The sequence below is a fragment of the Microcaecilia unicolor genome, chromosome 13, assembly GCF_901765095.1.
Source record: "Microcaecilia unicolor chromosome 13, aMicUni1.1, whole genome shotgun sequence".
In the NCBI taxonomy this organism is placed as follows: Eukaryota; Metazoa; Chordata; class Amphibia; order Gymnophiona; family Siphonopidae; genus Microcaecilia; species Microcaecilia unicolor.
The window spans coordinates 86,739,164-86,754,232 of NC_044043.1; the positions used below are offsets into that span (position 1 = coordinate 86,739,164).

General features: G+C 49.6%; 1 protein-coding gene across 1 annotated transcript in view; it reads left to right on the forward strand.

The window, feature by feature from the left end:
• The window catches only part of CAMTA1 (calmodulin binding transcription activator 1), a 2,140,984-nt gene extending 2,126,803 nt beyond the window's left edge, over positions 1-14,181 (forward strand). Inside the window, exons 20-21 of the mRNA XM_030186102.1 lie at positions 10,018-10,211; positions 14,103-14,181. Of these exons, the coding sequence (XP_030041962.1) occupies positions 10,018-10,211; positions 14,103-14,181 (273 nt within the window). The remainder of the gene's footprint in view (positions 1-10,017; positions 10,212-14,102) is intronic.
• The last annotated feature ends 888 nt before the right edge of the window (positions 14,182-15,069 follow it).

Sequence of the window (15,069 nt, forward strand, 5' to 3'; positions counted from 1 at the left end):
GCATAGATGAAGTTCAGCATTCGAACAAGATATTTATTTTTGTTACATTTGTACCCCGCGCTTTCCCACTCATGGCAGGCTCAATGCGGCTTACATGGGGCAATGGAGGGTTAAGTGACTTGCCCAGAGTCACAAGGAGCTGCCTGTGCCTGAAGTGGGAATCCAACTCAGTTCCTCAGGACCAAAGTCCACCACCCTAACCACTAGGCCACTCCTCCACTGTTGCTACTATTTGAGATTATACATGGAATGTTGCTATTCCACTAGCAACATTCCACGTAGAAGTCGGCCCTTGCAGATCACCAATGTGGCCGTGCAGGCTTCTGCTTCTGTGAGTCTCACGTCCTGCACGTACGTGCAGGACGTCAGACTCACAGAAACAGAAGCCTGCGCAGCATTCTACATGGAATGGTGCTAGTGGAATAGCAACATTCCATGTAGAATCTCCAATAGTATCTATTTTATTTTTGTTACATTTGTACCCTACGCTTTCCCACTCATGGCAGGCTCAATGCGGCTTACATGGGGCAATGGAGAGTTAAGTGACTTGCCCAGAGTCACAAGGAGCTGCCTGTGCCTGAAGTGGGAATCGAACTCAGTCCTCAGGACCAAAATCCACCACCCTAACCACTAGGCCACATATCTTACTGACACTATGGATTTCTGTGTAGATGGTTCCATTAAGTATCTGTGGTTTGAAGGCTATAAATAGTAGCATTTGTACTGCTAGACTTTATGGGGACTCGGAAGCAGAGAGGTGTTGCTACCAGTCTCCCTCCTTGTTAACGTGATACCTTATGCAGCTTTAATTAAAGAGCAGTTTTACTGATCTCTTGTAGTACAATGTAGTTTATTCTCAGAATTTACATACTTTCTTCAAGTGCTTGTGTGTGTATCTGTGTCTAAAGAGTGAGTGAGTGGGTCTGTGGGTGAGTAATAGAGGTGCCTAAAGCCAAGCTTCCCGAACTGTGAATTGGGACCCCAAATCAGGTCATAAAACCTACTTTTAGAGTCATTATCTAGGTGGGCTCTCCATAGGTATGTCATTACTCTGCACCTCCTGGGGCTCAGGCAATTATACGTGGCCACAATTATGGAGTCACAGGCACAAAACGATTGGAAAGCATCGGCCTAGAGTGCAAGCGTCTCCCCTTTTGTGTATATTAATTATATTTTCTCTAGCAGGAACAGTGTCTGTAGAGTGGGCTGAGGTTGAAAAGTCCACTAATCCAAATGCTTCTGTGTGCATACTACATGGAGGGAAATGTTCAGTCTGAGAAATTTATCCAGGTAGTTTACCTGGGCAAATTAATACCCTAATACTTCCTCAACTCTGTCCTTTCAGAGCCTCCTAAAGTGAACCAATAACATTGATGTTATCCACAAGCACTATCTGCTCTCGTTTGGTATGCTCTGAGGCAGTGGCGTACCAAGGGGGGGCGGTGGGGGCGGTCCGCCCCGGGTGCACGCCGCTGGGGGGTGCCACGGCACGTGCCTGCTCCGAGTTCGCTAAACTTCGTCGCTCATTCACTGCAGCTCCCTCTGTCCCGGAACAGGTTACTTCCTGTTCCGGGGCAGAGGGAGCTGCAGCGAAGCGAAGTTTAGCGAACTTGGAGCAGGCGTACGCCGCGGCACACCCCCCCCAGCGGTGTGCACCTGGGGGGGTGTCATTTTGCCGGGGGGGGGGGAAGGTGTCATTTAGCGGGGGGGGGGGGCGCATTGGCGCTCCGCCCCGGGTGCCATCCAGGCCAGGAACACCACTGCTCTGAGGCAAACAAGAAGTGGTTACATAGTAGCGTAGTAACATAGTAGATGACGGCAGATAAAGAACTGTGTGGTCCATCCTGTCTGACCAATAAGATAAACTCATTATGGTATGATGTCATACATCATATGTATTCCTGATCTTGATGTATCCTTCACATTACTCAGATATCTACTAGTGTCGATGTTATAGGATGAAAAGCCTCAAACAAATGATGAGAAAGTCCTTTGTTAATACTTCAGTCAGCTTTAGGGAGGCCCATACATTCATCACTGGCACAAAAACCTCCTGTCCATGGTACTCTTGAATGTTTAAACAAACTGGATAGCTGGAAAGCCTAGTTTGTTTTCATATTTTGATACAAGCTGATTAAAGAGCTACTTGAAACAGTTTGTTTAAACATTCAAGAGTACCATGGACAGGAGGTTTTTGTGCCAGTGATTGAAGCTGATTGAAGTATTAACAAAGGAGTTTCCCATCATTTGTTTGAGGCTTTTCCTCCTATAACATCGACACTAGTAGATATCTGAGTAATGTGATTAGTTTTACGAACGAAGTGATATCCTACGAGCTCTACTTGAAGATTTAGCTTGATTTATCCTTGCCATTTTTAGGACATAGACCGTAGAAGTCTGCCCGGCACTGGCCTTGTTTTAAAATTTCTGAATCTGTTGTCAAAGCCCCTGAAAAACTCCAGGGCCACCGAGAGATTGAGGCGGGTCCTGGGCAGGGCCGCTGCTGCTGAGCCCCCCTCCCTAAATTAAGGTGGGGGGCGGAGCACAAAGTGGGGGGGGCACATTTTACCCCACCTCCCTGCCCCTGCCACAGTTCCACCTACTTTGGCTGGCAGAGGTCCCCAGGCCTCACTAGCAAAAGCTTTCCTCGTGCTGTTCTCTGCTGCATTGCCTGCCCTGCGGCTGCTTTTCCCCTCACGTCGCGCTCGAGCAGGAGAAAGAAATACCCCGGCGCCGGGCCCCCCTTGGAGGCCGGGCCTGAGGGAATCTTGCCCCCCTACCCCTTGGTGGCTCTGAAAAGCTGCACCCAGCCCATCCAAATCTATTCATCCTCGATCAGGGCACAGACCGTAGAAGTCTGCCCGGCACTGGCCTTGTTCTAAAATTTCTGAATCTGTTGTCAAAGCCCCTGAAAAACTCCAGGGCCACCGAGAGATTGAGGCGGGTCCTGGGCAGGGCCGCTGCTGCTGGGTCCCCCTCCCTAAATTAAGGTGGGGGGCGGAGCACAAAGTGGGGGGGCACATTTTACCCCACCTCCCTGCCCCTGCCACAGTTCCACCTACTTTGGCTGGCAGAGGTCCCCAGGCCTCACTAGCAAAAGCTTTCCTCGTGCTGTTCTCTGCTGCATTGCCTGCCCTGCGGCTGCTTTTCCCCTCACGTCGCGCTCGAGCAGGAGAAAGAAATACCCCGGCGCCGGGCCCCCCTTGGAGGCCGGGCCTGAGGGAATCTTGCCCCCCTACCCCTTGGTGGCTCTGAAAAGCTGCACCCAGCCCATCCAAATCTATTCATCCTCGATCAGGGCACAGACCGTAGAAGTCTGCCCGGCACTGGCCTTGTTCTAACATTTCTGAATCTGTTGTCAAAGCCCCTGAAAAACTCCAGGGCCACCGAGAGATTGAGGCGGGTCCTGGGCAGGGCCGCTGCTGCTGGGCCCCCCTCCCTAAATTAAGGTGGGGGGCGGAGCACAAAGTGGGGGGGCACATTTTACCCCACCTCCCTGCCCCTGCCACAGTTCCACCTACTTTGGCTGGCAGAGGTCCCCAGGCCTCACTAGCAAAAGCTTTCCTCGTGCTGTTCTCTGCTGCATTGCCTGCCCTGCGGCTGCTTTTCCCCTCACGTCGCGCTCGAGCAGGAGAAAGAAATACCCCGGCGCCGGGCCCCCCTTGGAGGCCGGGCCTGAGGGAATCTTGCCCCCCTACCCCTTGGTGGCTCTGAAAAGCTGCACCCAGCCCATCCAAATCTATTCATCCTCGATCAGGGCACAGACCGTAGAAGTCTGCCCGGCACTGGCCTTGTTCTAACATTTCTGAATCTGTTGTCAAAGCCCCTGAAAAACTCCAGGGCCACCGAGAGATTGAGGCGGGTCCTGGGCAGGGCCGCTGCTGCTGGGCCCCCCTCCCTAAATTAAGGTGGGGGGGCGGAGCACAAAGTGGGGGGGCACATTTTACCCCACCTCCCTGCCCCTGCCACAGTTCCACCTACTTTGGCTGGCAGAGGTCCCCAGGCCTCACTAGCAAAAGCTTTCCTCGTGCTGTTCTCTGCTGCATTGCCTGCCCTGCGGCTGCTTTTCCCCTCACGTCGCGCTCGAGCAGGAGAAAGAAATACCCCGGCGCCGGGCCCCCCTTGGAGGCCGGGCCTGAGGGAATCTTGCCCCCCTACCCCTTGGTGGCTCTGAAAAGCTGCACCCAGCCCATCCAAATCTATTCATCCTCAATCAGGGCACAGACCGTAGAAGTCTGCCCGGCACTGGCCTTGTTCTAACATTTCTGAATCTGTTGTCAAAGCCCCTGAAAAACTCCAGGGCCACCGAGAGACTGAGCCGTGCCCGGGGCAGGGCCGCCGCTGCTGGGCCCCCCTGCCTAAATTAGGGGGGGGGGGCAGAGCACAAAGTGGGGGGGGGGCACATTTTACCCCACCTCCCTGCCCTTGCCACAATTCCACATACTTTGGCTGGCAGAGGTCCCAAGCCTCACTAGCAAAAGCTTTCCTCGTGCTGTTCTCTGCTGCATTGCCTGCCCTGCGGCTGCTTTTCCCCTCACGTCGCGCTCGAGCAGGAGAAAGAAATACCCCGGCGCCGGGCCCCCCTTGGAGGCCGGGCCTGAGGGAATCTTGCCCCCCTACCCCTTGGTGGCTCTGAAAAGCTGCACCCAGCCCATCCAAATCTATTCATCCTCGATCAGGGCACAGACCGTAGAAGTCTGCCCGGCACTGGCCTTGTTCTAACATTTCTGAATCTGTTGTCAAAGCCCCTGAAAAACTCCAGGGCCACCGAGAGATTGAGGCGGGTCCTGGGCAGGGCCGCTGCTGCTGGGCCCCCCTCCCTAAATTAAGGTGGGGGGCGGAGCACAAAGTGGGGGGGCACATTTTACCCCACCTCCCTGCCCCTGCCACAGTTCCACCTACTTTGGCTGGCAGAGGTCCCCAGGCCTCACTAGCAAAAGCTTTCCTCGTGCTGTTCTCTGCTGCATTGCCTGCCCTGCGGCTGCTTTCCCCTCACGTCGCGCTCGAGCAGGAGAAAGAAATACCCCGGCGCCGGGCCCCCCTTGGAGGCCGGGCCTGAGGGAATCTTGCCCCCCTACCCCTTGGTGGCTCTGAAAAGCTGCACCCAGCCCATCCAAATCTATTCATCCTCGATCAGGGCACAGACCGTAGAAGTCTGCCCGGCACTGGCCTTGTTCTAACATTTCTGAATCTGTTGTCAAAGCCCCTGAAAAACTCCAGGGCCACCGAGAGATTGAGGCGGGTCCTGGGCAGGGCCGCTGCTGCTGGGCCCCCCTCCCTAAATTAAGGTGGGGGCGGAGCACAAAGTGGGGGGGCACATTTTACCCCACCTCCCTGCCCCTGCCACAGTTCCACCTACTTTGGCTGGCAGAGGTCCCCAGGCCTCACTAGCAAAAGCTTTCCTCGTGCTGTTCTCTGCTGCATTGCCTGCCCTGCGGCTGCTTTTCCCCTCACGTCGCGCTCGAGCAGGAGAAAGAAATACCCCGGCGCCGGGCCCCCCTTGGAGGCCGGGCCTGAGGGAATCTTGCCCCCCTACCCCTTGGTGGCTCTGAAAAGCTGCACCCAGCCCATCCAAATCTATTCATCCTCGATCAGGGCACAGACCGTAGAAGTCTGCCCTGCACTGGCTTTCCTACCTCATCTCTGCTAAACTTTGGATCTCGGATCTACTACTACTACTACTTAACATTTCTAAAGCGCTACCAGGGTTACGCAGCGCTGTACAATTTAACACAGAGGACAGTCCCTGCTCAAAGGAGCTTACAATCTAGAGGACAAAAAAGTGCAGTCAATCAAATTGGGGCAGTCTAGATTTCCTGGATAGAGGTACAATGGTTAGGTGCCGAAAGCGACATTGAAGAGGTGGGCTTTGAGCAAGGATTTGAAGATGGGCAGGGAGGGGGCTCTGCGTATGGGCTCAGGGAGTTCATTCCAAGCATAGGGTGAGGCGAGGCTATACCTGAGAACGTCATCTGACCCCCCCCCCCCCCGCCCCGATGCAGGCGTAATGCCAAAACATGAGCTGTGTCAGGTCCTCCAATAAAGATGTCTTCTTTCGACCCTGGTGTACTGCCTCTCTGGGGGCTGCTGCACTGTTTGTTGCTTATGATTTCCTTGTGTCGTCGCTTCCCTCTGGCTTCTCGTAGGCACCACTGTTTCAAAATGATTGGGGGGTGCAAATATAATACGAATCACCCATCCCTGGACACAGTGAAGGAGCTTGCTTAATACTGGGGGGGGGGGGGGGGTTTCAGCACCCACAGAGCTGGCTCTGTGTTCTTATTTCTCACCTGTTTAAATATTCCCCCCCCCCCCAATCTTTTCTTGTTTCTCCTGCCATGGAAACTTTAGAAACATACTGGCCCCCTCCTCCCCCCACCAGTGTTATTGGCTCCACTGGGAGATAGATGTAACTCTGGCACCCTATGAAGTCTTGCCCTTTTCCATTCCTATTAGCGTTATCACCCTGAGACCTAGAAAGGTTAATGTCTCTCATATTTTCTGCTTAATAGTGATTAATATTAACATCCACGCCAAGGTCAAGTATCAGGGATGCTGAAGCCGAGATTAATATCAACGTAGAGCGCTCAGCACTGAATTCCTCCATATTTATGCTTCAGGACTTTTGTCACTTATAATCTTTCAAATTATTGTTAAGATGTCTGTTTCATTCCAAGATAACTCCGTCATGGAAATGAAAATGCCTGAATTCTCATTGAAATGTCAGCTGCAGGGCAATATCTTCTCCTCATTATGGTGAGAACCAACGAGGGTGAAGCATAAAGGGACAGAATCAGCGAGCCGATTCATCCAAACTAGTTTTGGTCTTACTGAAAAAAAAACTTTTTATTATGGAAGCAAGATGGCAGTCGTTACTAATGTATGCAACACTGCACACAGCTTGTTGTTACACGAGCCCTGGGGCCAAGAGCTTTTGGGGCCGATATTCAGACCACAGGAGGCAGCTCAGCTAACTCCCACATTCGGCGGTCAGCCCGGATATTCAATGCCGGGCCATTTCCAGCAGGGGCGTAGCCAGACCTCAGTAGGAGGGGGGTCCAGAGCCTGAGGTGAGGGGGCACATTTTAGCCCCCCCCCCCGGCGCCGCCGACCCCCCCCTGCCATTTCCCCCCCCCCCCCCCACCTCCGCCGCCTTTACTCCCCCGCCACCGCCAGGTACCTTTGCTGGCGGGGGTCCCCAACCACCGCCAGCCGAAGTCCTCTTCAGCGCTGGTCTCTGGTGCATTCGCTGATCTGTTTCTGTGAGTCCTGACTCCTGACGTCTGTGAGTCCTGACTCCTGACGTCCTGAGTCAAGACTCGTAGAAACAGATCAGCAAACGCGCCAGAGACCAGCGCTGAAGAGGACTTCGGCTGGCGGGGTTGGAGACCCGCACCAGCAAAACTACCTGGTGTCGGGAGGGGGGGGGGTCAAAAGTGGCGTGGGAGAGTCGGCGGTGGGGGTGGGGTCGAAAGTAGAGGGGGCCAGGGCTATATCTGTGGGGGCTTATGCCCCAGTGGCCCCAACTAGCTACGCCCCTGATTTCCAGTGACCGGCATTGAATATCCAGTTTATTTGGGCCGATTTAAACTGTAACCGATGGCCAGTTGTTTATAGTGACCAAAGATAGGCTTTCTATTCAGGTGGCCCAATTTGGCCACCAAACGTAGCTGGTGATGCGCTGGATATTCACAGATAGCTGGTTATATCTGGTGATATAACCGGTTAGCCGCTATGCGCTGACCGTGAATATTCAATGAGAACTAAATGGTAATCTCTGGATAAATATTCGCGGATAGCCGGTTAAGTGCTATTTAACCGGCCAGGAGCCGTTCCTGGGTGATTAAATAGCGCTCAATATCGGGAGGGGGGGGGGGTTAAACCTAAATTTGAGCACAGGAAATGAGTGATCTGGCCAAAGTTGTACAACGCCAGCCATATTGCCAAGATGCTAACATGCATTACACAGTAACATAGTAAATGACGGCAGATAAAGACCTGCATGGTCCATACATTGTGCCCAACAAGGCGGCCAGAGCTGCATCCACCGCTCTATGGAGGTTATAGTCATTCATGATTAAATACTGGTTGGCAATTTGCCAACCACATATAGGCTGTTAAATATGATGCAGTCTTGGAATAATATATGATGAAACCAGGGGCGGACTGACAGTGGTCGGGGCCCCCAGGCAGTAAGGGTCATTGGGCCCCCCCCCCCCCCACTGCCTGCCGCCTCACCGCTGCCTCCCTCCCACTCACTATAGACCCCTGCAAGAATCCCACTCTTTCCTGCCTGCTGCCACTACTCTACCTGTACCTGCACTGCGGCTGCCGTGTTTTCAAAATGGCTGCTGAGACTTCCGGCGGTAGCATTGTGGGTCTCGGCATTCTCGGCAGCCATTTTTAAAACATGGCGGCGCCAGGCACAGGCAGAGTCTAGCGGCTGCAGGCAGGAAACAGTGGGATTCTTTCCTGCACCTGAAGAAGACACTAGACAGCCAGGGCCTTTCAAGGTAGGACCACCGGGGAGGGCTGTGGTGTTCAGTGGCGGCAGGCAATGGGGCAGAGCCTCTGGACCCCCGGGCACTACTCAGTTGCCTGAATGGACAGTCCACCCCTGGATAAAACCAAAAGTATTTCTAATAGTATTTAACTTGCTGATTTCAGCATTAAAATGCTTCCCCTCCCCACTGAGAAGCACAGCACCCTCATTTGTTACATAGGATATTAAAGTGATATACAATACGCAGACTTGATCTTCATCTGTCTTTTGCCATTTGCAGGACACAGAAGTCTGTCATTAATGTATATTAAAGGAGAAACAGGGGTGATATGATACAGACGTTCAAATATTTGAAAGGTATTAATCCGCAAACGAACCTTTTCCGGAGATGGGAAGGTGGTAGAATGAGAGGACATGAAATGAGATTGAAGGGGGGGCAGACTCAAGAAAAATGTCAGGAAGTATTTTTTCACGGAGAGAGTAGTGGATGCTTGGAATGCCCTCCTGCGGGAGGTGGTGGAAATGAAAACGGTAACGGAATTCAAACATGCGTGGGATAAGCATAAAGGAATCCTGTGCCGAAGGAATGGATCCTCAGGAGCTTAGTCGAGATCGGGAGGCGGGGCTGGTGGTTGGGAGGCGGGGATAGTGCGGGGCAGACTTATACGGTCTGTGCCCTGAAGAGCACAGGTACAAATCAAAGTAGGGTATACACAAAAAGCAGCAAATATGAGTTATCTTGTTGGGCAGACTGGATGGACCGTGCAGGTCTTTTTCTGCCGTCATCTACTATGTTACTATATTGAAAAACTACAGCAGACAGCTCATGCATGTTAAAAGTGCATGTGAACTTTTGAGGTGGTTTTTAATGCCAGAGTGGTCAACACAATTGCCATCTTTCAAATCCCAGGTCCAAACAAACATTGTAGCTGACACGTGTGACTCAGCAGAAATCAAAATGCTAATGCCTAGATTTTTTGTTTTTGTTTTGTTTTAAAGTATGCATGAATGTCCATTGCAAAGTAGGAAATTCACACTCTTCTGAGGCCTGCCCAAACCTCGCTCTTTGAAAATGTCCATGCCGCGGACATGCACATGTACGAACAGCTTGTCTAAAGTCACCCATGTGTTGGACCATTTATGCATGTAAGCCTGCTATTTTCACCTGCAAATATCATGCAACCCTTCTGAAATAACCTCCAAAGTGGCACTCCCACTCTATCTATCTGTCTGTCCAGTATGTACAGCAGAGGTCACCTAAAAAGTATCAGAACAGTTCCATATGTTTATAGGCCCACAGTACAGTTATATTGCAGGAAAGAAAACCATGGGACTTGTTGAATGGTTTTTGTCATGAAGTTACAGAAGTAATGCAAGAGTGAAAGGCATCACGTGAAGCATTTCAAATCCAGTGCTGCCCTCTAGCTGGCCTGTGTAGAACAACAGGCCCGTTAAGCCGATCTCTATGGAAGTTGAGCTGGCTCACGCTGTTGCTTTTTTTTCCCCCCTGGCAGTATGCACTTTACAAAAAGATGACACAGGCCGCAATCCTCATCCAGAGCAAGTTCCGCAGCTACTATGAACAGAAGAAGTTCCAGCAGAGCCGACGGGCTGCGCTGCTGATCCAGCAGTACTATCGCAGCTATAAGGAGTGCGGCAAAACGAGGCAAAAACGTCCAATGGCTGCTATGGTGCAACAGAAAATCAGGTAGGCTGAGGGGGTGGGAATGAGCAGGGCTGACAGTGTAAAGATTCTCAGTCTTGGCAATCTGGATCAGGTATTTGATATTAATCTGGTGTCATTTCCTATATTACTGTGTAAAATTTATCAAAGGGTAGTGGCAAAAGATAAGATGAAACCAGTGGCGTAGCAAGGGGGGCTGCCACCCGGGGCAGGGCGGTTCACCGTTGCACCCCCCCCCCCGGGTGCAGCACGATGACACCCCCCCCCCCCCCGACCCAGTGCCTACCCTCCTCCGTCCAACCAGCTCCCGCACCCTACCTTTAAAAAAATATGGGGAGGCGAGGCGCAGCGCCTTGCACCTGCACGTAAAAGAAACGTGGACCGTCTCATCGTACCTTCTCTCGCTCCGTCTGTCCCACCCTTGCGGAAATAGGAAGTTGCGTCAGCGGAGGGCGGGACAGATAGAGCGAGGGAAGGCCCGATGAGACGGTCCACGTTTCTTTTACATGCAGGCACGAGGCGCTGTGCCTCGCCTCGGATTCTGATATTTTTTTAAAGGTAGGGTGTGGGAGCTGGTTGGACGGAGGAAGGTAGGCACTGGGTCGGGGCGGGGGGGTGTCGATGTGCCGAGGGGGGAGGATGTCATCGTGCTGCACCTGGGGGGGGGAGCTGGCAGGGAGCACCCCCCCTGAGCTGACACCCGAGGCGGACCGCCCCTCCCGCCCCGCCCTTGCTACGCCACTGGATGAAACCAAAGACTTGCAATAACTGAAACGGAAGATCAATCTACAAACAAAATACAAGGAATTACTGTTTTTCTTGCATAGAATGCATGATTTATGTGCGATTCTAACAAGTAATTTATTGGTGCCAATTAGATTTAATTAAAATTTATGCACACTAAAATCCTAATAAATGGCCTGGAATCTGCATATTTTCCACTATTATGGGGCATGAGGCAGGATTGCCCTCTTATCTCCTCTGCTATTTATTCTTTGGACCCTCTGATATACAGGGATCCCCAGATGTCCACGGTGTGCAAATAGGCCCCCATAGTTTCAAGGCGGCTGCCTTTGCAGGTGATATTTTGGTCCATCTCGCTACTCCTGAATGATCATTAGATGCTTTGTTGGAAATAATTAAGGCATATGGTGACTGCGCAGATCTCTGACTTAACTTAGACAAATCGGAGGCCATCCCTTCTTCGCCGCTTTTTCGTCACTCATGGGGATCTCGGTTCCCCCTGCAATGGGCTGATACACACTTTATTTATTTGTTACATTTGTATCCCACATTTTCCCACCTATTTGTAGGCTCAATGTGGCTTACATAGTACCGGAGAGGCCTTTGCAGGCTCCGTTGTGAACAAATACAGGGTGATGTTATGGTAAACTTTAAGCACAATCTTAATACTTTTTAAAAAATAAAATATATCCTTAAAAAAAACTGATAGTGTGCATTGAAAATGTTAGCACCTTGTCAGTGTGCCGCAAGATGTAAAAGGTTGAAATTTGCTGCTCTCCAGCAACAGTTTAGGAGTCCCTTCCATAGAGGGTGTCTTGCGGGGTTCCCTTCTTCCTCCCTATGGTCCAGTATCTCACCCTCTCTCCTTCCCTGGAAGGCCAAGCCAGATGGTCTTGAAAGCACGTAACAATGGAAGCCAATGGTGTTTGCGTAGTAGCGGTGAAACATGATCATATCGATGGGCATAACATAGGAAGCATATAGCGGTGATCTGAAGAGTTTGTAACTTTCTTAAACAGGAATAAGGGCAGCCTAAATAAATAACATCAGTAATTCGATGTTACCATCCAATTAATGATGGTGAATGGCTCAATAGTCAATGAAGCTGGGCGCGCAACTCGGGAGTTCACCGAAATCTTGGCACCATATATAGAATCCAGGTACATATGCGTAAAAATACAGTATTTGGAATGAAATAGAGACTCAGACTGAAAATGTCAAAATGCCTATGTATAGGTCCATAAAGCAACCCTACCTTGACTATTGTGTGCAGTTATGGTCACCCTTTCCCAGAATGATGTGGCAGAGTAGATCAGGAATTAACAAGAACAAAAAAACCTCCGCACAGGTCAACACAAGCAAGCAAACAAACACAGCGAAGGTGACACAAAGGATGACGTCGAAAAAACATCCAACGGACTCAAAGAGTTCACAGCAGGAGTTTTATTCGAAAATATGTAATGGACTCAATACGAATTGTGTTTCGGCCGTGGGGGCCTTCCTCAGGAGCCCCTGGATAGTTTACAAGTCAAACTTCTCGACATTCTATGGCGTCTGAAAGAAATCTGTTGTAGTGAACCACGGAGCACGCACTACTGAATCAGAGTAGAATGTAACAAACACAGAAGCGCACTTCTTAATTGAAGCAATACAGGGACTTCTGAGGCAGGCCCCCGCAGCCGAGAGCTAGATCAGGTTCAGAGATGAGCAACAAAACTGATAAAGGGGATTGAACATGCTCCTTATGAAGAAAGACTAAGCAGGTTAGGGCGCTTCAGTTTAGAGAGAAGGTTTTGAAACCATGAGTGACATGGAACAAGTTAATAAGAAGTGGTTATTTACTCATTCTAACAATATTTTTCGTGTACATTAATAACCCAACAACCTGGAAGAAACTCCCGTCCTAGGTATCTAATAATACAACATATAACATCTACTACTCATAACACAAATAATCATAGAACAAAAGAATTACAAAACCTACAAACAGAGAAGTAATAGACACTCAATAAAAATAACTGATAGGTTTCAAACAAATTAAAAAGAGAGGACATTTTTAAAGTCAGCAAACAATTAAGTTGGTGGAATTTGATGTTTGAGGAAGTAGTTGGGGGGGGGGGGGGGGGGTCTATATTTATTTATTTATTTATTTATTGCATTTGTATCCCACATTTTCCCACCTCTTTGCAGGCTCAATGTGGCTTACAATACATTATAAATAGTGGAAATATATAAGAAAATAGACATGTACTATTACAGAAGGATCTTGGGTAACGTGATAATAGTAAAACATGATAGTGGTATGACAATCAGAAATCTTAAGACAATTCTGGATATATGTGGAGGAGTTCACGTTTGTTGATCTTGGTGGTATGCCTTGTCAAAGAGATGGGTTTTCAGTAGTAGTATTATAGTGGGGTCTAAAAAATGTTTGAAGAAGTTTCTAGAGGACAGGTTCATTAGCCAGGTAGGTTTGGGGAATGCATTTATTTCCGCTGGAAGTGAACAACATGATCTGTTAAGATACTTCTCCTGAGCTACCCAAAGAGTGTCAGACACAAGACACAGAGCTTGATAGACCTCGGTTCGTGGGTGCCATAATGGAATGCATGACTATGAACAGCAACTGTAATATAACAGAAATCTCAGTAGTGTACTGTAATAAGGAAGCAATGGCGTAGCCACAGGTGGGCCTGGGTGGGCCAGGGCCCACCCATTTAGGGCTCAGGCCTACCCAACAGTAGCACACGTTTAGTGGTAGCTGGTGGGGATACCGAGCTCTGCCAGCTGAAGACTTTCCCCTGATGGTAACGAAAACGCTACTCTCCATGATACTGGCACCTGAGCATGCTCATTTTTCAGCGCATACCTGCTGCAGACTGCCAAGGTGAAAAGAAGCATTTTCCCGCCAGCTGGGCTATTTTTTTGGTGGTGGTTGGGGGGGGGGAGGGGGGAGAACACTTGGTGCCCACCCACTTCTTGCCTAGGCCCACCCAAAATCTGTTGTCTGGCTACGCCCCTGAAGTCCTAAAAATATATACGCTCCTCTCCAAATCCTCTTCCTTCCTCCTCCCTCCACTTTTACAAGTGCTGATGTTTCTATTTGGCTTCTGCAGTTCATGCATCAGTCTTTTCTCACTTTGCTTTTTTTTTTTTATCTGCCTTTCCTAGAAGCAGTCTGCTAACAAAGAAGCAGGACCAAGCTGCTCGGAAGATAATGAGGTTTCTCCGCCGCTGTCGTCACAGGTAAATTGATTACCAGGACGTGGATGCTTCAGCTTTTCATTTTGTATGTGGGACGGAGGTGAATAGAAATATTTGCACGTCTCCGGTTCAATATCCAAAAGCATTCATGAGGGAGGTGGCAGCACTGACCACATAAGTGGGGGGAGGGGTGGGGTTAAATAAATTTGGTCCACTCAAATAGATAATTTTGGACATAAAAATCATTATATTTGGCTGCTTCAAACTTTAACTGGCCAAGCCGCTATCCAGCACTGGCCAGTTAAGTTTAAACCGGCCAAAGACAAGCCTGGTATTCACGCAGCCAAATACAGCCACCAAGCTTGCGCTGAAAATCATATCGCACGATATAACCGGCTAACCGCAAATTTTCAGTCCGTCATGGCCGGCCATGTCCCGCTGGAAATTCGCAGATAGCCGGTTATGGGGCATTTAACCATCTAGGTGCGGATCCTGCCCAGTTAAAAGCTTTTTTATATAGAGTTACCACTGTGTGCACAGATCACACTTTCACAATTATATGTATAGTTTATTATTATATTTGATATACGTTTCTCTTGCAGTCAAACTAAAATGGTTTACAGTAAAATCAAAAACATTTATAAATGAACTTAAAATATATGGTACAAGGAACTCCAATATAGATAGTAAAACTCAATTAGTCAGGCCAGACATTCAATAAACAGGCATTCACTTACAGACCAGAACAACGATCTCTGATACAGATATATCAATATCATTATAAAACATCAATTATTTTCTTCATGTCTTCCCTCCCCTCAATTGCAGTAATCGTTCAGCAGACTAAAAGGCGTCCCAAAGCTAAATCATTGCTCCCTTCATCATCCGAAGGCCAGATTGAAAAAATGTGTTTTCAGAAAGTAGAATATGAATT